This window comes from Kogia breviceps, chromosome 7, assembly GCF_026419965.1.
Source record: "Kogia breviceps isolate mKogBre1 chromosome 7, mKogBre1 haplotype 1, whole genome shotgun sequence".
NCBI lineage: Eukaryota > Metazoa > Chordata > Mammalia > Artiodactyla > Physeteridae > Kogia > Kogia breviceps.
Window position 1 is genome coordinate 71,593,507 of NC_081316.1, and position 23,075 is coordinate 71,616,581.

At 35.7% G+C, this 23,075-nt stretch overlaps 1 protein-coding gene and 1 non-coding gene across 2 annotated transcripts in view; both read right to left on the reverse strand.

Moving 5' to 3' along the window:
- Positions 1–23,075, reverse strand: part of CEP126 (centrosomal protein 126) — a 149,109-nt gene that overhangs the window by 16,885 nt on the left and 109,149 nt on the right. The window contains 3 exon segments of the mRNA XM_059070246.2: positions 2,036–2,100; positions 18,624–18,653; positions 18,655–18,689. Of these exon segments, the coding sequence (XP_058926229.1) occupies positions 2,036–2,100; positions 18,624–18,653; positions 18,655–18,689 (130 nt within the window).
- LOC131760740 (small nucleolar RNA SNORA57) lies at positions 1,434–1,552 on the reverse strand. Its single transcript, XR_009336835.1, has one exon. It is a non-coding gene; the product is annotated as a small nucleolar RNA SNORA57 (small nucleolar RNA).

The following is a 23,075-nucleotide window of genomic DNA, read 5'->3' on the forward strand; positions in this document are numbered from 1 at the left end:
CAGGCTTCAGTAGTTACAGCATGCAGGCTCAGTAGTTGTGGTGCACGGGCTTAGTTGCTCCACTGCATGTGGGATCTTCCTGGACCAGGGATTGAACCTGTGTCCCCTGCATTGGCAGGTGGATTCTTAACCACTGCACCACTAACGAATTCCCTCTATTTTTTAATAATAATTTTTTTAAATTTCTTTATTTTATTTATTTATTAAAAAATTTTTTTGGCTGTGTTGGGTCTTCGTTGCTGCATGCGGGCTTTCTCTAGTTGCGGTGAGTGGGCTACTCTTCATTGCGGTGCATGGGCTTCTCATTGCCGTGGCTTCTCTTGCTGTGGAGCACAGGCTCTAGGCGCGTAAGCTTCAGTAGTTGCAGCACACAGACTCAGTAGTTGTGGTGCACGGGCTTAGTTGTTCCATGGCATGTGGGATCTTCCTGGACCAGGGCTCGAACCCGTGTCCTCTGCATTGGCAGGTGGATTCTTAACCACTGTGCCGCCAGAGAAGCCCGGAAGTCCCTCTTCTGATTTTTTTTTGATATCCTTTGCCTAAGAGATTACTATATCTTATAGTGAGTTTTATAAGTTTATTCATTGAGGAAAGTGATGCTTTCTTTGATTCTTCTAAATTTACTTTCTCAATTCGAAAGAGAATTTTTTCCCTAAAACTTAAAACTCAGTGTGATAAGGCATTTTTCTTTCTTACATTATTTAAAAATATATATGCTATCACATTCTCAATTACTCTTCACTTTTGTAGCATGCAAAATGCTATTCTCTTTCATTTTAATTCAAAAGGAACCTCTACTCTTTGTCTTTCTACTTTTCTCACTTTTAATGAACCCACCCTGGATCTAAAATTCTAACATTTATTTTGGGGGGAGTTACAGCCAATATTGCACAATGATTCTAGTTGTACTGCAGTTTCATAAAAGGACAATGTCATAATGTATTAGTAAAGTACAAACCTTATCCTGCTTTACCAGCTTACTAGTGAGTCTGTTTTGGCCTAGCCTGACTTTGGATTTTAACTATTTTTAACTATCCTTGTTTGTAGAGGCATTCTTTGATGCACAAATGAAAGGAATTAAAGTTAGGGATTATTAAATGTGGAGTTGGTTTGTCATGTAGGTTGCTGTTGAATACATCTACAGTAGCATATAAATATCTTTGTCTTTAAAAAAACCACAAATTTTCATTTGATATGTTTGAAATACTTCACAAGCATCATGGCACACCCATTTGGCCTCCTTACCCCATTGGAATATCATTTTTAAAAAATTTATTTATTTACTGTAGAACAGCCTTTATTGTTTGCAATACAATGTGGAAGAGGAGGGGATACCACAACTCTGGCTCTTAGGCAGCTCCACAGATCTGAAATCAAAGAAGGTGTAAATACCCCAGGAAGGAGCCTGCTGAACCCTGGTTTTGCCCTGCTCCTTGGAGCCTGGCATTTGAGGTTAGAACCCACGGAATGGAAGCCTTCCATGCCGAAGATATGACGCCAGGAAGGGCAGAGCCCTTTCCCTCGACCTCCATACATTACCGGGACCAAGAGGAATGTCATTTAATAAATGACATCAAAATTCAAAAAATTGTATTGATGGCATAAAAAAATGTCCCAAAATATTTACTAGTAGAGGCATGCAACTTTCTATTTTTTAAAATCTAAGCTCTAAATTTACTCTTGCCTTCCTAAATTCTGCTCTTATACACCCCAAATAAGATGGTACAAAATGCTCCTTCTTTCAGTTGGTCATGACCTTGGGTGGGTTTAACTGTCTCTGGATTATGGTAACAGAATAATGGTTCACCAAAAATCGTCACATTCTAATCCCCATAACCCATGACTATGTTATGTAAAATGGTGTATTCATTTCCTATTGTGATGTAACAAAATACCACAAACTTAGTGTCTTAAGACAATATAAATTTGTTAGTTATAAAGATCAGAAATCTAAAACGGGTTTCTGTGGGCTAGAACCAAGGTGTTGATAGGACTGTTACTTCTGTAGGCTCTAGGGTAGAATTTGTTTCCTTACCTTTTGTTGCTTTTAGAGGCCACCTGTATTCCTAAGGGTGTGGTCCCCTCCTCCGTCTTCAAAACCTGCAGTTTAGCATAATATGCATATCTCTTTCTGACTTTAACACTGACCCTCCTGCCTTCCTCTTTTACTTATCTGGACCCTTATGATTACACTGAATCCACCCAGATAACCCAGGATAACATCCCCATCTTAATATCCTTAACTTCGTCATACCTGCAAAATTCCTTTTGCCATCTAAGGTCATATCTTCACATGTCCTGAAGAGGAGGATGTGGACATCTTGGGGGACCATAATTCTGGTAACCAATTCCATTTGGTCCAACTTTTAAGTTTATTCTTATAAAATTTCTGATAATACCTTATTATTGTCTTTTTTTTTTTTAACTCCCTCTTGAACCCATTCCAATTAGATTTTTGTTCCAAAACCCTGCTGAACCATTTTTGTCAAAACCACCAGTGACCTCCAGGTAGCCAAATCCAGCGGGAGTTTTTCAGTCTTAATTTAACCCAAATTTATTACCAGCTTTGACACAGTTGATTTCTCCCTCCTTCTTGAGACAATTTCTTTCTTCGCTGCTCAGATCTCTTCTCTAGCTACATTCTCTCTCCAGGTGATTTCAACTAATTTCATGGCTGTAAATATCATCTGCACACTGGCAATTCCCAAATTACATGTTCACTCAGGGCCACACACCCAAATTCCAGACTTGTGTATTCAACTGCCTATTTAGTATCACCACTTGGATAGATAATAAGCATCTTAAACCTAAAAATTGATTTTCAGCCAAAACCTGCTTCTCCTTCTGTATTCTTCATCTCAGGAAATGGTTCCATCATTCACACAGGTACTCACACCCCAAAACAATGGTATCATCCTTGATTTCTCTTTTTTTTCTTTATTTCACATCCATTCTATCATAAAATATTTCAAAATATATTCTTTATCTGACCACTTATTACTGCCAACATTATTAACCTGATCCAAGCCATAAACTTCTCTTACTTAACTAGTGCAGAAGTTCTTTAATTGGTCCCCTCCTTAAATACTTGCTACTTTCTTCCCTCTCCTAAATATATGTTCCAGACACCGGGGTGATCCTTTAAAAGGATCATGTTCCTCCCTTACCCTAAACCCTGCAAAGGATTCATTCACATAAATCTAGACTGAAATCTCATGGCCTACAAGCTCTACATGGTCCTGCCTGTGGCTACCTCTCTTAAATTATTTCCCAGTAATTCTGCCTTTCTTGCTGCTCAATAGCCATGCTAGCCTTTCTATTCCTTAAATATGTTAAGCACACTCCTGTGGAAGGTCCCCTCTCTGTAGAATTCTATTCTACTACCACCAAGGTTAGCTCTTCTACTCACTCAGATATTTGCTCAAATGTCACCTTCTCAGAGCCCTTCTCTGAGCACTCTACCTCTCTCTCTAAAATAGTACTCCCATCATTCTCTGTCCCTTATCATGCTCTGGTTTTGGTATACTGTATAACTATCTGATATTATAGTTTTATGTTTTAAAATCTGTAATCCTCACTAAAATTTAAGTTCCATAATGGCAAATAATAAATTTTGTCTTTTATTGTATCCCTAACACACAGAGCAGTACCTAGCACATAGTAGGGGCTCGATAAATTGAACAATTGAATATTTTTTCCTTTATTTGTTATTTTGATCTGCCAGTATGTACCCCATTTTAATTCCTAAGGGCACAAATGAATGACAATCTTTAGTTTCCAGGAGCTCTTGATTTAGAAGAAGAGACATTTATACACACAAATAATTACAGTTCAGGGTACAAAGTACATAATTTATATACAGGAGGCAGTAGAGATGATTATTAGGAAAAATTGGAGAAAATTCAACCTAAGCAGAATTTAAAAGAATGAATTAAATTTTATTAGGAAGATGTAAGTAGAGTGAAAGGGAAGGCATTCCAAGATAGTAGTACATGTACAAGCACAGAGGCATGAAATAGCAGGTTGTATTTGGGGGTCTATAAAGAGTTCATATATTGGAATAAGTGATGTGGTGAGAAAGCTGTTAAAGATGATGTAGGTAAGGAGGGAGGACTCATAATATGAAGAGCCTTACATGCCACGCTCAGGAGTGTAAATTTTCTCTAGTAGCCAGAGAGGAAGCTCTAAAAACATTTAAGATGGGATTGATATAATTTTCATTCTGGTCATTTCACTCACACTTTAGAAATGCCATTCTAGCAGCCTTATTGGTGCCAGAGGTAAGAAATTCATCTTGAGATAGTCCAGATGAGAGGTGATGAGAGCATAAAGTAGAAATAGTTGATGGAAAATAAAAGGATGTATGAGACTGTCATAATTCTATGAAAAAAATTTTTTATGATCATACAACTTTTGGCTTTGTTTCTATACTGAAAACAACAAACTTCTAATATATATCTGGTTTCTCCAGCAGACATTCTTATTGGGAAAAGAACATACTGATCAGGCAATTCAAGTAATCCAGTTGGGATTGCAGTTTATTTTTTATATTTACCATTTACCTTGTGAGCTTTGCTAGTAAAGTCAGTTTTTTAGAGACCCATCAGCCTTGGATAAAGTGATAACTTTAATTTCTGAACCTGCAGAATTGAGAACAAGACCCCTTGGTAACATCTTCAAAGTACAGAGATCCTTCAAATTCTTAAATAGTATTACTATTTATGAGAGGAATTATTAATCATAAACTTTTTACACCACTGTACAAAAATTTTGTAGAATTTATTAGGAATTTCAGAAAAACAAGCTTCAGTACTATAGCTAATACATAATTTGAATAATAAAATACCTTATTTTATTTTTAAATACAATGACTATATTTCCAGTAGCATTCTCATTAAAAACAATGAAGTATTTTCATTTATTAAAAATATATTTATCAATAAAAACATAATAAAGTATAATTTGTAGCATTAAGATAAACTAGTCAATTTATCTCCATTGCCCATGTTATGATTTACCTTTATTTTATGGTTATAGTGTTTTAATAATTAACAAATGCATAAATATATGATATATTTATAGGAGATTCTCAAAAATAATGATGTTACTGTTATACTTCATCAGTGTTTTCTCTGTGATCCAGATCCAACATCAGGATGGATTGGTCCTTGGATGACTGTTCTGTAACATAATTTCAGAATATTCTTTAACTGTAGTATTCATAGACTTTAAGGTAAAATCTGTAAGGTGGATCTCCTTACAGAATACAGACTTTAATAAAACTAAACTCACAATTCAATTTCTTAAATGCTACATATACATCAGTCTCAACATAGTGACTATCACTTTATATAAGGCATCATACTAATCATAATAGTCCATAATCTTTACTTTTTGGTAAGATGTGCTTAAGAGGTGCTTTTTAAAATCAAAATCTGCTGTGTAAATGGTCAAAATTTAATAATTTCATTTTCTACAGGAGACACTTGGAGCCCATATAATACCCTAGGAATAGTTTAACAACATATTGGGCTAAAGAAGTTGCTTGGGAAGGTAACTGTTAAAAATTCATTAAATTTATTTTATTTAAAAAAGTAAATAAAATATTCCAAACTAAAAATTCTGCTTCTAAGATTCTTAGTTTTTACATTGAAAAATCATGGTAGGTGTCTTGAGGATGCCCTGCAGTAACCCTATTATCCTATATTGTTTGCATTTTGTCTCTATTATAATGCAAACTACTTCAGGAAAGGAAAGTGTTTTCCTCTTTCTAGTCCCAGCCTGGCACATGGTAAGAAATCAGGTAATATCTGTTCAACAAAATAAAAGAGACAAATATGATAGTTATAACAACAACAACAACAAAAATCAGGCTGCTATGGTTTGCCAAAAAGAAGAAATTCTAAATTTTGGATAGGACAAAGTTTGGGTTGAACTTATTCAACCCAAAGGGGATGTAAAGGGGATGATACTGAAGTCAAGTCTTAAAGAATAGTAGGAGAGAATTTATGAGCAAGTCCTGTGAGGCAGTGGGAGCAGTGTGGGCCTTGGAAGCTGCAAGAAGTTCCAGAGAGACCTGCCTGTTATTCAAGTGTGTAAATTATGAGCTGTGGAGCAATTGGAGATGAGGGTGAAGAGGTCTTGAATGTAGTTCTCTGGAGATTTAATTTTATTTTTTAGGTGATGTGTAACTACTGAGGTTGGGTTTTAAGAGAGAGTGATATGTTCACATTTGTGCCTTAAAAAGATTACTCTGGTAGTGGTAGTGTGAAAGATGCAGTGAAGCGAGCAAACAAGGAGGCTGTTGAAATGGTCTAGATGAGACATGATGAATTCTTAAACTAAGATACTATCAGTAGAAATGGAGAGGAGTGAGTGGATTTGAGATGCAATTTATTATTAACAGGATTTATTGACTAGGGGTAAGGGAGAATGAGAAGGCTGGATGAGATACAAATTTCTCTCTGGGAAATTTGGTATATGATGGTGTCATTAACTGAAATAAGAATTGTAAAAGGTAGAACAGATTTTGGGGGGAAGATGGGAAAGTGTAAACCCTAGTTCGCCACTGAGCAGTTCTGAGACTTGAGAAAATTACTTGATGTCTTTAGCTGAGAAGATTAAATAGAATAATATGCATGACACCATTTGGCACAGTGCTTTTCAAGAATAGGAACCCAGTAAGTGTGAGTTTCCTTTCTTCGAATTATATCTCAACAATGTTCAGTTGCCACAAAGAGTATTAATTGATTAAATATGAACACTCAGTAAAGGGCTTTGGAAGAACTCTAGAAACAGTCGTACTTTTATGGAGTATAAAATGGTCAGAATATTTTTAAAAAGTTTCAGTTTCAAATAAATCTCTGCATTTTATTGCAGTCTGAAAAATATGGATAATTTATATATTCAAAGCCCATGTATAAAAAATCATAAAATCTCAACCAATATTTTCAAGTATTTAGTATGTGCAAGTTTCTGTGAAGTAGGCAGATAAGTGAAAAATAGCCTCTCAGATTATAGTTCCAAAGAAGATTATTCACATATAAAGACAACTAATAAAAGTGAATATGGAGAGGGCAGAGTCAAGATGGCATACTAGGAGGATGATGAATTTGCATCTCCTCACAACTAGGGCATCTACCAGGCACCGATGGGGGACCATGGACATCTAAGGGGATGGGAGGAACCCCCAGTGACTGGTTGTTTCAATTACAGTTTTATTTCTCCTAATATATTTTTTATCTTTCTAATTTTATTTTGTTTTTTATTCTTTGATATTGTACTGCTCCTTTGTTTCTTTCTTTCTTTTTTTAACTGCTCCATGAAGCTTGAGGGATCTTGGTTCCCAGGCCGGAGGTCGGGCCCGAACTCCTGTGGTGGGAACTCCAAGTCCAAACTGCTGGACTAACAGAGAACCTCAGACCCCAGGGAATATCAATTGGAGTGAGGCCTCCCGGAGGTCCTCAACTCAGCACCAAGACCTGGCTCTATCCAACTGCCTGCAAACTCCAGTGCTAGATGTCACAGGCCAAACAACCAGTAAGACAGGAATACAGCACCACCCATCAGAACAAAACAAAACAAAACAAAAGAAACAACAAAATATATGTTACAGATGAAGGAGCAAGGTAAAAACCTACAATACCAAATAAATGAAGATGAAAGAAGCAATCTACCTGAAAAAGAATTCAGAGTAATGATAGTAAAGATGATCCAAAATCTCAGAAACAGAATAGAGAAAATGAAAGAAGCATTTAACAGGATCTAGGAGAACTAAAGAAGAAAAAACAAACAGTGATGAACAACACAATTACTAAAATAAAAAATACTCTAGAAGGAATCAATAGCAGAATAACTGAGGCAGAAGAACAGATAAGTGACCTGGAAAAAAAAATGGTAGAAATAACTGCCAGGGAAGAGAATAAAGATAAAAGAATGAAAAGAATTGAGGACACTCTCAGTGACTTCTGGGACAACATTAAATGCACCAACATTCGAATTACAGGGGTCCCAGGAGAAGAGGAGAAAAAGAAAGGGTCTGAGAAAATATTTGAAGAGATTATAGTTGAAAACTTCCCTAACATGGGAAAGGAAATAATCAGTCAAGTCCAGGAAGCACAGAGAGTCCTATACAGGATAAACCCAAAGAGAAACACACTGAGGCAAGTATTAATCCAACTATCAAAAATTAAATACAAAGAAAAAATATTAAAAGCAGCAAGGGAAAAGCAACAAATAACATACAAGGGAATCCTTGTAAGGTTAACAGATGAACTTTCAGCAGAAACTCTGCAAGCCAGAAGGGAGTGGCAGGACATATTTAAAGTGATGAAAGGGGAAAATTTACAAGCAAGATTACTCTACCCAGCAAAGATCTCATTCAGATTTGATGGAGAAATTGAAACCTTTACAGATAAGCAAAAGTTAAGAGAATGAGGCACCACCAAACCAGCTTTAAAACAAATGCTAAAGGAACTTCTCTAGGCAGGAAACACAAGAGAAGGAAAAGACCTACAACAACAACCCCAAACAATTAAGAAAATAGTAATAGGAACCTACATATCGATGATTACCTTAAATGTAAATGGATTACATGCTCCAACCAAAAGAGATAAACTGGCTGAATGGATACAAAAACAAGACCCACACATATGCTGTCTACAAGAGACCCACTTCAGACCTAGAGACACATACAGACTGAAAGTGAGGGGATGGAGATAGATGTTCCATGCAAATGGAAATCAAAAGAAACCTGGGGTAGCAATTCTCATATCAGACAAAATACACTTTATTTTTTTTTTTTTTTTTTTTTTTTTTTTTTTTTGCGGTATGCGGGCCTCTCACTGCTGTGGCCTCTCCCGCCGCGGAGCACAGGCTCCGGACGCGCAGGCCCAGCGGCCACGGCTCACGGGCCTAGCCGCTCCGCGGCATGTGGGATCCTCCCGGACCGGGGCACGAACCCGCGTCCCCTGCATCGGCAGGCGGACTCCCAACCACTGCGCCACCAGGGAAGCCCCAAAATACACTTTAAATTAAAGACTATTACAAGAGACAAAGAAGGACACTACATAATGATCAAGGGATCAATCCAAGAAGAAGATAAAACAATTGTAAATATTTATGCACCCAATATAGGAGCAGCTCTATATGTAAGGCAAATGCTAACAGCCATAAAAGAGGAAATCGACAATAACACAATCATAGTAGGGGACTTTAACACCTCCTTTCACCAATGGACATATCCTCCAAAATGAAAATAAATAAGGAAATACAAACTTTAAATGACACATTAAACCAGATGGACTTAATTGATATTTAAGGACATTCCATCCAAAAAAACCCAGAATACACTTTCTTTTCAAGGGCCCATGGAACATTCTCTGAGATAGAACATAACTTGGGTCACAAATCAAGCCTTGGTAAATTTAAGAAAATTGAAATCATATCAAGTAATTTTTCTTACCACAATGCTATGAGACTAGATATCAATTACAGGTAAAAATCTGTAAAAAATACAAACACATGGAGGCTAACAGTACACTACTTAATAACCAAGAGATCACTGAAGAAATCAAAGAGGAAATCAAAAAATACTTAGAAACAAATGACAGTGAAAACACGACAACCCCAAACCTAGGGATGCAGCAAAAGCAGTTCTAAGAGGGAAATTTATAGCAATACAATCCTACCTCAAGAAAAAAGAAACATCTCAAAAAAACAAAATAACCTTACACCTAAAGCAATTAGAGAAAGAAGAACAATAAAAGCCCCCAAAATTAGCAGAATGAAAGAAATCATAAATATCAGATCAGAAATAAATGAAAAAGAAATGAAGGAAAAAATAGCAAAGATCAGTAAAACTAAAAGCTGGTTCTTTGAGAAGATAAACAATATTGATAAACCATTAGCCAGACTCATCAAGAAAAAAATGGAGAAGACTCAAATCAATAGAATTAGAAGTGAAAAAGGAGAAGTTACAACTGACACTGCAGAAACATAAAGGATCATGAGAGATTACTACAAGCAACTATATGCTGATAAAATGGACAACCTGGAAGAAATGGACAAATTCTTAGAAAAGCACAACCTGCTGAGACTGAACTAGGAAGAAAGAGAAAATATAAACAGACCAATCACAAGCACTGAAATTGAGACTGTGATTAAAAATCTTCCAACAAACAAAAGTCCAGGAGCAGATGGCTTCCCACATTAATTCTATCAAACATTTAGAAAGGAGCTAACACCTATCCTTCTCAAACTCTTCCAAAATATAATGGAGGGAGGAACACTCCCAAACTCATTCTACGAGGCCACCATCACCCTGATACCAAAACCAGAAAAAAATGTCACAAAGAAAGAAAACCACAGGCCAATATCACTGATGAACATAGATGCAAAAATCCTCAACACAATACTAGCAAACAGAATCCAATGGCACATTAAAAGGATCATACACTATGATCAAGTGGGGTTTATCCCAGGAATGCAAGGATTCTTCAATATACGCAAATCAATCAATGTGATACACCATATTAACAAAATGAAGGATCATATGATCATCTCAATAGATGCACAAAAAGCTTTTGACAAAATTCAACACCCATGTATGATAAAAACCCTCCTGGAAGTAGGCATAGAGGGAAGTTACATCAACATAATAAGGCCATATGTGACAGACACACAGACAACATCATTCTCAATGGTGAAAAACTGAAACCATTTCCACTAAGATCAGGAACAAGACCAGGTTGTACATTCTCACCACTATAATTCAACATAGTTTTGGAAGTTTTAGCCACAGCAATCAGAGAAAAAAAATAAATAAAAAGAATCCAAATCAGAAAAGAGGAAGTAAAGCTGTCACTGTTTGCAGATGACATGATACTATGCATAGAGAATCCTAAAGATGCTATCAGAAAACTACCAGAGCTAATCAATGAATCTGGTAAAGTAGCAGGATAGAAAATTAATGCACAGAAATCTCTTGCATTCCTATGCACTAAGGATGAAAAATCTGAAAGGGAAATTAAGGAAACACTCCCATTTACTATTGCAACAGAAAGAATAAAATACCTAGGAATAAACCTACCTAAGGAGACAAAAGACTTGTATGCAGAAAATGATAAGACACTGATGAAAGAAATTAAAGATGATACAGATAGATGGCGAGATAAACCATGTTCTTGGATTGGAAGAATCAACATTGTGGAAATGACTATACTACCCAAAGTAATCTACAGATTCAATGCAATTCCTATCAAACTATGAATGGCATTTCTTACAGAACTAGAACAAAAAATTTCTCAATTTGTATGGAAACACAAAAGACCCTGAATAGCCAAAGCAACCTTGAGAATGAAAAATGGATCTGGAGTAATCAGGCTCCCTGACTTCAGACTATACTACAAAGCTACAGTAATCAAGATAGTATGGTACTGGCACAAAAACATAAATATAGATCAATGGAACAGCATAGAAAGTCCAGAGATAAACCCATACACATATGGTCACCTTATCTTTGATAAAGGAGACTAGAGTATGTAATGGAGAAAAGACAGCTTCTTCAATAAGTGGTGCTGGGAAAACTGGACAGCTAGATGTAAAAGAATGAAATTAGCACACTTCCTAACACCATACACAAAAATAAACTCAAAATGGATTAAAGACCTAAATGTAAGGCCAGACACTATCAAACTCTTAGAGAAAAACATAGGCAGAACACTCTACGACATAAATCACAGCAAGATCCTTTTTGACCCACCTTCTAGAGAAATGGAAATAAAAACAAAAATAAACAAATGGGACCTAATGAAACTTAAAAGCTTTTGCACAGCAAAGGAAACCATGAACAAGATGAATAGACAACCCTCAGAATGGGAGAAAATAGTTGCAAATGAAGCAACTGACAAAGGAATAATCTCCAAAATTTACAAGTGGCTCATGCAACTCAGTATCAAAAAAACAGACAACCCAATCCAGAAAGGGGCAGAAAATCTAAATAGACATTTCTCCAAAGAAGATATACAGATTGCCAACAAGCACATGAAAGAATGCTCAACATCACTAATCATTAGAGAAATTCAAATCAAAACTACAATGCGGTATCACCTCACACCCGTCAGAATGGTACCATCAAAAAATCTGCAAACAATAAATTGTTGAGAGGTTGTGGAGAAAAGGGAACCCCCTTGCACTGTTGGTGGGAATGTAAATTGATACAGCCACTATGGAGAACAGTATGGAGGTTCCTTAAATAACTAAAAATAGAACTACCATACAACCCAGCAATCCCACTACTGGGTATATATCCTAAGAAAAACATAATTCAAAAAGAGTCATGTATCACAATGTTCATTGAACATTGTTTATGATAGCCAGGACAGGGATGCAACCTAAGTGTCCATTTACAGATGAATGGATAAAGAAGATGTGGTACATATATACCATGGAATATTACTCAGCCATAAAAAGAAATGAAATTGAGTTATTTGTAGTGAGGTGGATGGACCTAGAATCTGTCATACAGAGTGAAGTGAGTCAGAAAGAGGAAAACAAATACCATATGCTACCACATATATATGGAACCTAAAAAAAAAAATGGTTGTGATGAACCTAGGAGCCAAGACAGGAATAAACACACAGATGTAGATAATGGACTTGAGGATATGGGGAGGGGGAAGGGTAAGTTGGGACAAACTTAGAGAGTAACACTGACATATATACACTGCCAAGTGTAAAGTAGATAGCTAGTGGGAAGTAGCTGCATAGCCAGGGAGATCATCTCAGTGTTTTGTGACCACCTAGAGCAGTGGGATAGGGAAGGTGAGAGGGAGACACTAGTGGGAGGGATATGGGGATATATGTATACATATAGCTGATTCACTTTGTTATACAGGAGAAACTAACATAACATTGTAAAGCAATTATACTCCAATAAAGATGTTAAAAAAATGCTTATGGAGTATATGTATAAAAGCAGAAATACTACAGTAATAAGTTCAGAGGAGGGTGAGAGTGTCATAGCTGGATTGGTCACAGGAGACTTCATGGGAGAACTAACATTAAGTTGGAGCTTTGATGGTTGTACCTGAAGAGCAGAGAAAAATATAGTATAGATAGGAATTGGGCATGAATATAAGTGAAGTATGAGGAAAACATGAAGACAGAACAGAGTATTGAAAACTGCTTCCAGCTAAACACTCTAAATGTGTTTGGCTGGAATGGAAGATTGACACTGTAAGAGGAAAGGCAGGTGGGACTACAAATTGTTAGAATAATTCCTATTTTTTAGAAGGGAAAGTTATACTCTGCATGTAAATTTCATGTAAGTACTTTCTGGAATGTTACTTTTTTTGAGACAATTTAAACTTATTGAGATAATCATTATGGTGGCAATAATAGTAATAATTCAGTTTAACATGTATTTAGCAGATATTATGTTGTAGGCTCTGTTTTAAGTGTTTTACATGGGTGATTATCTCACATAATCTCACAGGTGCTCCATGGGGATAGATACTATAATTACTAAGTTGATTATGAGTGTTCAGTGAAGGGGTACAGGAAAGAGTAGGTTGAATACTTTTCTTCTGAAAATCTCAGAACTGCACTTGCTCTAAGAAATAGCAGCAGATTGCCTGTGCTATGAAAGACACTGAGAAGGCTTCCTGCTCAAAATTATTCCTCTCACTCAAATGTTAAAGTGCCTGAAATCCCACTATTAGAAATTCATTATTGTTCTTTCCAGATAATGGTTTTAAATGATTGAAATGGTTTTAGATCTTTTAAAATGATTTTTTGAAATGGAAAAGTGTCTTTTAAAATTCATGCTAAAGAAGACCAAAAGACAACCCTCAGAATGGGAGAAAATATTTGCAAATGAAGCAACTGACAAAGGATTAATATCCAAAATTTATAAGCAACTCATGCAGCTCAATAACAAAAAAACAAACAACCCAATCCAAAAATGGGCAGAAGAACTAAATAGACATTTCTCCAAAGAAGATATACAGATAGCCAACAAACACATGAAAGAATGCTCAACATCATTAATCATTAGAGAAATGCAAATCAAAACTACAATGAGATATCATCTCACACCGGCCAGATTGGCCATCATCAAAAACTCTAGAAACAATAAATGCTGGAGAGGGTGTGGAGAAAAGGGAACACTCTTGCACTGTTGGTGGGAATGTAAAATGATACAGCCACTATGGAGAACAGTATGGAGGTTCCTTAAAAAACTACAAATAGAACTACCATATGACCCAGCAATCCCACTACTGGGCATATACCCTGAGAAAACCATGGTTCAAAAAGAGTCATGTACCAAAATGTTTATTGCAGCTCTATTTACGATAGCCAGGACATGGAAGCAACCTAAGTGTCCATCAACAGATGAATGGATAAGGAAGATGTGGCACATATATACAATGGAATATTACTCAGCCATAAAAAGAAATGAAACTGAGTTATTTGTAATGAGGTGGATAGACCTGGAGTCTGTCATACAGAGTGAAGTAAGTCAGAAGGATAAAAACAAATACCGTATGCTAACACATATATATGGAATCTAAAAAAAAAAAAATGTCATGAAGAGATTAGTGGTAGGAGGGGAATAAAACACAGACCTACTAGAACATGGACTTGAGGTTATGGGGAGGGGGAAGGGTAAGCTGTGACGATGTGAGAGAGTGGCAGGGACATATACACACTACCAAATGTAAATTAGATAGCTAGTGGGAAGCTGCAGCATAGCACAGGGAGTTTACCTCTGTGCTTTGTGACCACCTAGAGGGGTGGGATAGGGAGGGTGGGAGGGAGGGTGACACAAGAGGGAAGAGTTATGGGAACATATGTATATGTATAACTGATTCACTTTGTTGTAAAGGAGAAACTAACACACTATTGTAAAACAGTTATACTCAAATAAAGATGTTAAAAAAAAATTCATGCTAAACACCTTAACAAGAATGAGTACATCAGTTTACTTCTATGCCTGAGATAAACCCAAATCAACATTATCAATCACTGGTGTGGGGGAACAAACCCCAAAGGGCAATAGAAGGGGTAAATACACAAACAGCAACAACAACAAAACCACGCATGTGTGGGGTGGGGAGTAGTGGATGAATATATAAACTTTACCCAAGTTGTGAATTTTCCAGAGAGAGATACAATTTCTGGGAATTAAACATCAATTCTCAAATCATTTTTTTCTTTTAATTTATTTACTTATTTTTATTTTTGGCTGCATTGGGTCTTTGTTGCTGCATGCGGGCTTCCTCTAGTTGTGGTGAGCGCGGGCTACTCTTCCTTGTGGTGTGCAGTCTTCTCACTGAAGTGGCTTCTCTTGTTGCAAAGCATGGGCTCTAAGTGTACAGGCTTCAGTAGTTGTGGCAGGTGGGCTCAGTAGTTGTGGCTCATGGGCTCTAGAGTGCAGGCTCAGTAGTTGTGGTGCATGGGCTGAGTTGCTTCACAGCATGTGGGATCTTCTCGGGCTAGGGCTCAAACCCGTGTCCCCTGCATTGGCAGGTGGATTCTTAACCACTGTGCCACCAGGGAAGCCCAATTCTCAAATCTTAAACCAAGAACATTCGGGTTTTCAGTATTGGGGCACCTGATATTGTATAATTAATGTTGCTAGGCTGAGAAATTCAGTTTCTGAATTAACTACATAATACTTGTACATTGTAAAGGTGTTATATAAAACAGTATAATTTAAAAACAAAATTCTTGTTAAGTTCATATGGGTATGAAAACATTGGAACTGAAATGTAAAATAAAAATCATTGATAAAAAGCTTACCTGCAACATCTCCAAAATAACACTCCTCAATAGATATTTTTGCCATTGTTTGAAGAGATGGAAATCATTTTTAGAAAAATATCTATTGACTAGAAATAGGCTATACCACAGTTGTCCTGATAAATACAATACAGTTTTAATGGTCTCTTGTGTCATACATACAGAAAGTGTAAGAATATGGTTATATATTGCCTTTCTAGAACTTGCATATTAAATAATTTTATGTATATAAAATACAATGGAGATCCAGGAACAAATTTTGAAATATTTTAAAAGACCAAAGTTTATCTAAAGTCCATGCAATTTATTCCCAGGGGAGGCACTAAGTACCTATTTATTTGCTTTAACGTAACTCCAAAAGCTTGCATATCTGTTTTCTGGACTCTAAATAACAAGCAGTTAAGTAGAAGACTTGAAGTCAATATATATAGGTAGAAGTAAGTCCAGGTGATTAAAAGAAAACACACAGGCTATAAAAACATAAACTTTGAAACTCTGCATTCACCATAAATATTAACCTGAGTCTAATAATGAGAAAACTATCAGACAAATCCAGATTACAGGATATTCAACAAGATAACTGGTCTGGATTCTTTGAAAGTGTCAGTGTGCATGAAAGATTGAAATAGAGCAAAGAGACTTTTCTAGGTTAAAAGACATGACAACTAATTGCAATGTATAATCCTGGGTTTGATCCTGGATCAGAGAAATAAAATAGCCACAAAGACTTTTTTATAGACAACTGAAGAACTCTGAATATGGAATGGGTATCAGATAATATCATATCTGATATTAAATTTCTTGAGTGTGATCATAGTATTGTGGTTATGTAGGGGAATATCTGTTCTTAGGACAAGATGTATGCTGAAGTATTTAGAGGGGAAGTATCATCATGTCTGTTATTTAGTTTTCAGCAGTTCATTAAAATGTATGTTTGTGTGTATGTATGTCTTATCCTATCCTATCCTATTCTATGTATTTTATTCTACTCTTTCATCCATCCATCCATCCATCCCTCTGTCAGATAAATTAAGCATGGCAAAATGTCAACAATTGGTGAATCTAAGTAGAGTAAAGTAATGTAAAATAAAAATAGCAGACAAAAGGGCAAACGAGAATAAAATGTTCAAATCCCTATGCAGAATATGGCAAATGAAGCAGTATTGATGGAGGAGGGGGATGAAGTAATTTTGATGCCAGCTGCTTAAACAGGGAGTTAATAATTCTGTGAATTTATACCATTTTCCCTGAAAAAAAAGAAGGTTGCTGACCTATGTTTGTGATGTTAAAATATGGAAGAGTAACATGTTGGAGATAAAGAGACTAAGAAAGCTAATGGTTACCACCTGTCAAAAAGAATGAAAAAGATTTGAGATAAAAATGATTTCAATCCTACCAGACCCTTATCCACACCATTAACTTTTCAGTTAGTAGATACTCTAGCAACATGACACAGTGCACCAATGTGCACAAGACAGTAATTTGCTGAGTAGGTAACTTTCTCTTCCTTTTGAGTAGTATTTACAATTCATGCTCAGTCATTTGTGTTTAGTAAACTGTTTTCAACTTGGTTGAAGTGTATAGAAGAGTGATCTCAGTCACTGTAGGTATTATCTCACTTAAGTGAAATAAGAATCATAAATATCATAAATGACAAAAAATTGTCACAATCAAAATTCAGACCCAGAAAAATTAATACTGCAAAAATTACTTAAATTGTTGAAATGGTGGAGATGAAAAATTGAGCAAAAATCACAACTAGGATGTAAAAAGTAACCATGAAAAAATACATCAGAAATCGAAGTGACTTTTGCCAAGAGTTCCATCTAAAAATCATAGCATTAAAAATGCCACACTGAAAAGGTCACTTCTATGTACTCAGAGGTAAATAATAAACTGCATGAGAGCAGGGACAGCCTCTTTCTTACTTACTATTATTCACTACTATACCCAGAGCATAGTAAAAATATGAAACATAAGTAAGACATGTATAACTTTATGTAAAATCAAATAACAAGAAATGAAGTGTATTTGCATAAACTTACTTTCTCCTGTCGAGATTTCATAACTGAGGGCACATGATGAAAATCAATTGAGCAAGCATTCAATTAATTCTCTTAAATATTTTTTTTGTTGAACATTTAAATTGAAGATTGTGAGAGTACAGATAATATCTTAATTTGAGGATGCCCTTTCCATAGACCCGAATGTCTCCTGATCACATCTGGCCAGATATGATTTTTTCCTTTTGTGATTTCCTAAGATTGTGCATCACATAGTCTTATCTTACCTTACATTGCAGCTATTTGTTTATACTATGCATTTATGTCTTTCTCCCTGTTGGACTGAAAATTCCTGAATGCAATGACTGTTTTTCATTTATATGTGTGTCTCTGCCAGAATCCAGAGTCAAGGCAAGACTTAAAAAAAAAAAGTTCAAGCTAGTAATGTCCAGTTTTGAAATCTGAAGACATGGAAGGGATATGAGCAAGGACGCGCTCATTATCAACATAAACTCCTTAACAATCTTCTAATTACGCTACATATCTAAAATTATTTGAAGAGTAGTGCACTGATGATTGTTTCTGTTCTCACAACTGATGAAATACTCTCAATGTAGAAATCTTTATATTATGATTTTTTAAATGAGAGGATATTTTGCTTGATTCTAATAAAACATCTTATAATTAAAAGTTGATTGGGGAGAAAAACTCCCTAAAAGCCAATCTCAAGAAAAATTAACATCAATACAGGATTCTTACATATAAACTCATGAAATTTTCTAAAACAAGAAAAAAAAAAGCTCTGAAAATACTTACCAAAAGTGGTATTATTTGTAAAGTACTTTTTGATTGATGGATTTTTGCAAATGGTTTCTTGTACATCTGAAATAATTATACCATGATATACAAATAATTTAGTTATGTATATTGAAGGAGAAGAATGACTAAAGAATCAAATATTAAATTCTGATATGTCAAAATATTCAAAATCGAGTAAGAGACTTTTTTTCCTATTGTCCCCAGAAACAGTCTTTATACCTATATTAGGTGAGGAAATAGAGTTAATTTGATTAAAAACAATTACATAAAATTTATGTTGCTAAAAGGGCATTCCTAGTACTTTGAGTATTCTAAACCAATCTTTGTTCAAATGCTAGGTTATCTTTTCTTTTAAATTTTTCTTTCTTCTTTTTAAACCAAAAGTGAATTTCATTCTTGGAGCATTTCAGGAAAAAGGAGGAGATGTTTATTTAACTACTGAGGCACAAAAATGTTTAGTAATTTGATCAGCTCTTGCCTTTTTAATGTTTTGGCTTTTGTCCATATAATAGCAAGGGTCTGGGCGAAAGAAAAAAATTCAGGCAGAATCTTTTACATGAAGCATTTAAGATATGTGGAAATACCTAATGGAAAAAAGAACCCTCCAAAAAAAACTGATTTGAGGTTTTTACTCCTTATCTTCATAATTTTACATCTTAAACTTATAGCTTTAGTTCTGTATTGCTTTGTGTTTTAGCACCCTGCCTTTTATTAATATATTATTTAAACATTTTAATTTTGAAATTAACAGAGTGTATAAAACATATATGTATATTTTAATTAGTAATAATAAAGCTAATGTCTTGTGTAACCACCTAGGCTAAGACATTTGAACATTATCACCACTTCAGAGGCATCCTGGAGCTTCCTACCTCAACACTGCCCTGTGGATTGTACTCCCTTCCCTTCTCCACAGAGGTAACTCTCTAAACTGACTTTGTTTCTTTATAGGTTTAATACATATGTGTATATCCCCCAAACAACATTGTTTAGTTTTGCATGTTTCTGAGTTTTACATAAATAGTATTGTACTGTCTTTATTCTCCTGTGATTTGTTTTATTTTGCTCAAAATTATATGTTATTTGTATTCATCCATGATGTTGTGTGTAGCCGTAGTTTATTCATTTTCCTTGCTGATTAGTATTCCAGCACATGAATATACCACATTTACATATTTTTAATTTTCGGATTTTGTAACAATGATGATCTCTATATACTTATACATGTCTCCTGATACACACGTGCAGGGTTTTCTCTAGGTATGCATGTAGAAGTAAAATTGCTGGATTGTAGGGTATGTTCATGTTCAATTTATTAGGTGGTGGCAAAAAATTTCCTAAAAGATTGCCTCAGTTTACATTCCCACCAGCATTATAAGAGAGCTCTAATAGCTGTACGTCTTTGCCAACCCTTAGCATTGTCAAGCTTTTAAAGTCATGTCTTGGGACTTCCCTAGCAGTCCAGTGGTTAAGACTCCATGCTTCCACTGCAGGAGGCAAGGGTTCTATCCCTGGTTGGAGAACTAAGATCCCACATGCCACATAGTGACCAAAAAAAATAAATAAATAAAGTCATGTATTTCTGATGTGTATATAATTATATCCATTGTTTTATTTTGCACTAATAATGTTGAATATCCATCAATGTTTATTGTCATTTTCATTTCCTTTGTTGTAAAGTTCCTGTTCAAGTCTTCCCCCGCCCCCCCCCCCCCCATTTTTCTACTAAGTTGTCTTTTCCCTTATTGATTTGTAGGAGTTCTTTATATATTTTGGACAAGTCTTTTTCCTATGTATTATAAATATATTCTCTTATTTTGTGGCCTGTTTTTTTCATTATTTTAATGATATGAAGAAAAGTTTATAATTTTAATATAGTCAAATTTATTACTTTTCTCCTCTATGGATTTTGATCCTTGTACTCTACTTAAGAAATCCTTCCTTACCCTGAGGCTAGAAACTACTTTCTTATATTATCTCCTAAAAGCTTTATATATTTTCTTTCACATTTAATCTTTAATCACCTTGTAACTGACTTTTATGTATGTTATTTGGTAGGGGTTCAATTAATTTCTTTCTATTTGGTATCCAATTGTTATAATATGAAGTCTCAAAATGACCTCAGAAGTTCTTCATAGTTACCTGGGACCCAAGAACATGTTCTCACCTCATGTGAAAGGGGCTTTACCTAAACCCAATCAGTAGCTCCTTCTCCCAGCAAAAAAGGCTGCAATTTCTCACTTTGGGATCCCAATCACATATTTGTGAGACTGATTTATATTGTCCCACAGCTCTTAGATCCTCTGTTCTTGTATTTTCCCTCAACCTCTTTGTTTTTTCTCTTGGTGTTTCAGTGTGGAAATCTTCTCTCACCTCTCCTCAGATTCATTGATTCTTTCCTCATCTCTGTTGAATCTGACAAGCCCATAGAATACATTATTCATTTCTGTTACAGTGTTCTTATTTCTCGCATTTCTATTTGAGTCTTTTGTATGGGTTCCATCTCTCTGCTGAAGTTCTGTATCTGTCCATGTTTGTAGACTCTTTCCCATGTTGTTCACTTTTTCCACTATAACTTTTAACATATTAGTCATAGTTATTTAAAATTACCTATCTGATAGTTCCAACATCTGGGTCATCTCTGTGTCTCAATCTGTTAATTGCTTTGTCCCTTGACAGAGTTTTTTTCCTTGCTTCTTTGTGTCTTGTAAGTTTTGATTGAATGTTGGACTTCTTGTTTAGAATAGTGGATACTGAGGTAAATAGTGTTTGTGCCTGGAAATGGGCATGTCTTTTCTGTTAGGCAATTGATGTGTGTATGTATGTGTATGTGTGTGTGTGTGTGTGTATCTGTGTCTCTGTGTGTGTGTGTGTGTGTCTGTGTGTAGTTAATCAACTTAGGAATTGAGCTAGGTTTGGGTTTTATTGTTCCTATGGTTACGTTCAGTATACCAATGGTTTCAAAATCCTCTAGTGTTATTTTGTGCTTCTGCAGGAGTCATGGAGGTTTTTTCCCTTCAATTTTCCTGCTCTACTTTCAGCTTTTGGCCTTCCTGTGTGTCTGCACAATACCACTAGATTCTCTCTATGCCCTTGCCTTTCTCCAGCTGATTTCTATTGCTTGTGTTTTGGAACTTGCTGGCCTTGTGGTCGGGGAGTAGGGGGATTTTTCTGTTGTCCTGGTCGAGGCTCAGTCTTAGGCATGTCCTCTATTCCTTCTTAGTCATCCTGCTCCTCCTTCCCATGGCAGTCAACTTTGCCTTGTATTTTTGGCAGGTTATGCACAGGACAATTTTGTGTCCCTCTTCCTACAGCAGGATACCTCTAATAATCTGGGCCCATGCCTCTTTCTTGCCCCTTCTCCAGAAGTAGAAGCTTACTTCTTTTACCTTTCCCCTACCTGGAGTAAGTCTTCATTTGTGCCCTGGGGGCAATCAATGAAGTTTGCTGCCTCTGTCCCAGTACTATATGACCTTTATTCTGTAGGAGAGAAGGTTCTGCATGGGGCTTCATACCATTCCTACAGTGGTGGCTGCTCCCCTTTTCCAAGCCTGCACCACTGAGAGAGGATTTCTCTGGTTTCCTGTTCTGCCCCCTCTTTTTCTCATGAACACACAGTGTAGGTTCATAAAGAAGAATCTGTGAGTGGTGTGAACAAGAAGAGTGTCTAGGCTCCTGGGGGTTTTATGTTCCACAATAGTTCACATTTGTCCTTTAGCAATTTGCTAAACATGTATGCATAATTCTTAATATCAGCTTGTATGGAACCTGGCATTTTTTTCTCCCATATTCAGCCACAGGTGAGCCAATTGTCATGTCATGTCTCTCCTTGGAAGTTCCTGTCTTTCCTTGGATGTCAGGCTACTTGGTTGTGCTGGAACCTCAGCTCTTTAATGGGTTTAAGAAAACCTATACTTTTGTTGTTTATCTGCTTTTTCTTATTCTTAGTGTGTGATTGCTATATTCCAATTTTCTACATTTTAGGCAGAAGTGGAATATATATACACACACAGTAAATACACATTTATTTATATATATGCATTATATATGAATACTGTATATATGAAAATACACATATATTTTTACATTTATTATATACATTTGTATACACCATCTTATAGTACAGTATTTGTCCTTTTGTCCTATCTCTTCTATGATTATTTTTATCTCCTTTCTTGTGTAAATTTGGTTTGATTTGATTTTTTTCTTTTGCATTTCACTTTCTTTCTCTAAGAGTCTGGAATTTGTATACTCTATTTCTGACTCTTTAGTTGTGACCTTAGTAATTACCATAGACAGGCTTCATTTATCAACATCTAAAGTTAACCTATATCTTTATTCAATTCCTTAATAATACAAGAATCCTAGCACACTTTAACACCATTTATGTTCTCCAACTTATGTATTATTTTTCATAGGTATTTAAACTCTGTTTTCTCCTTGAACCAC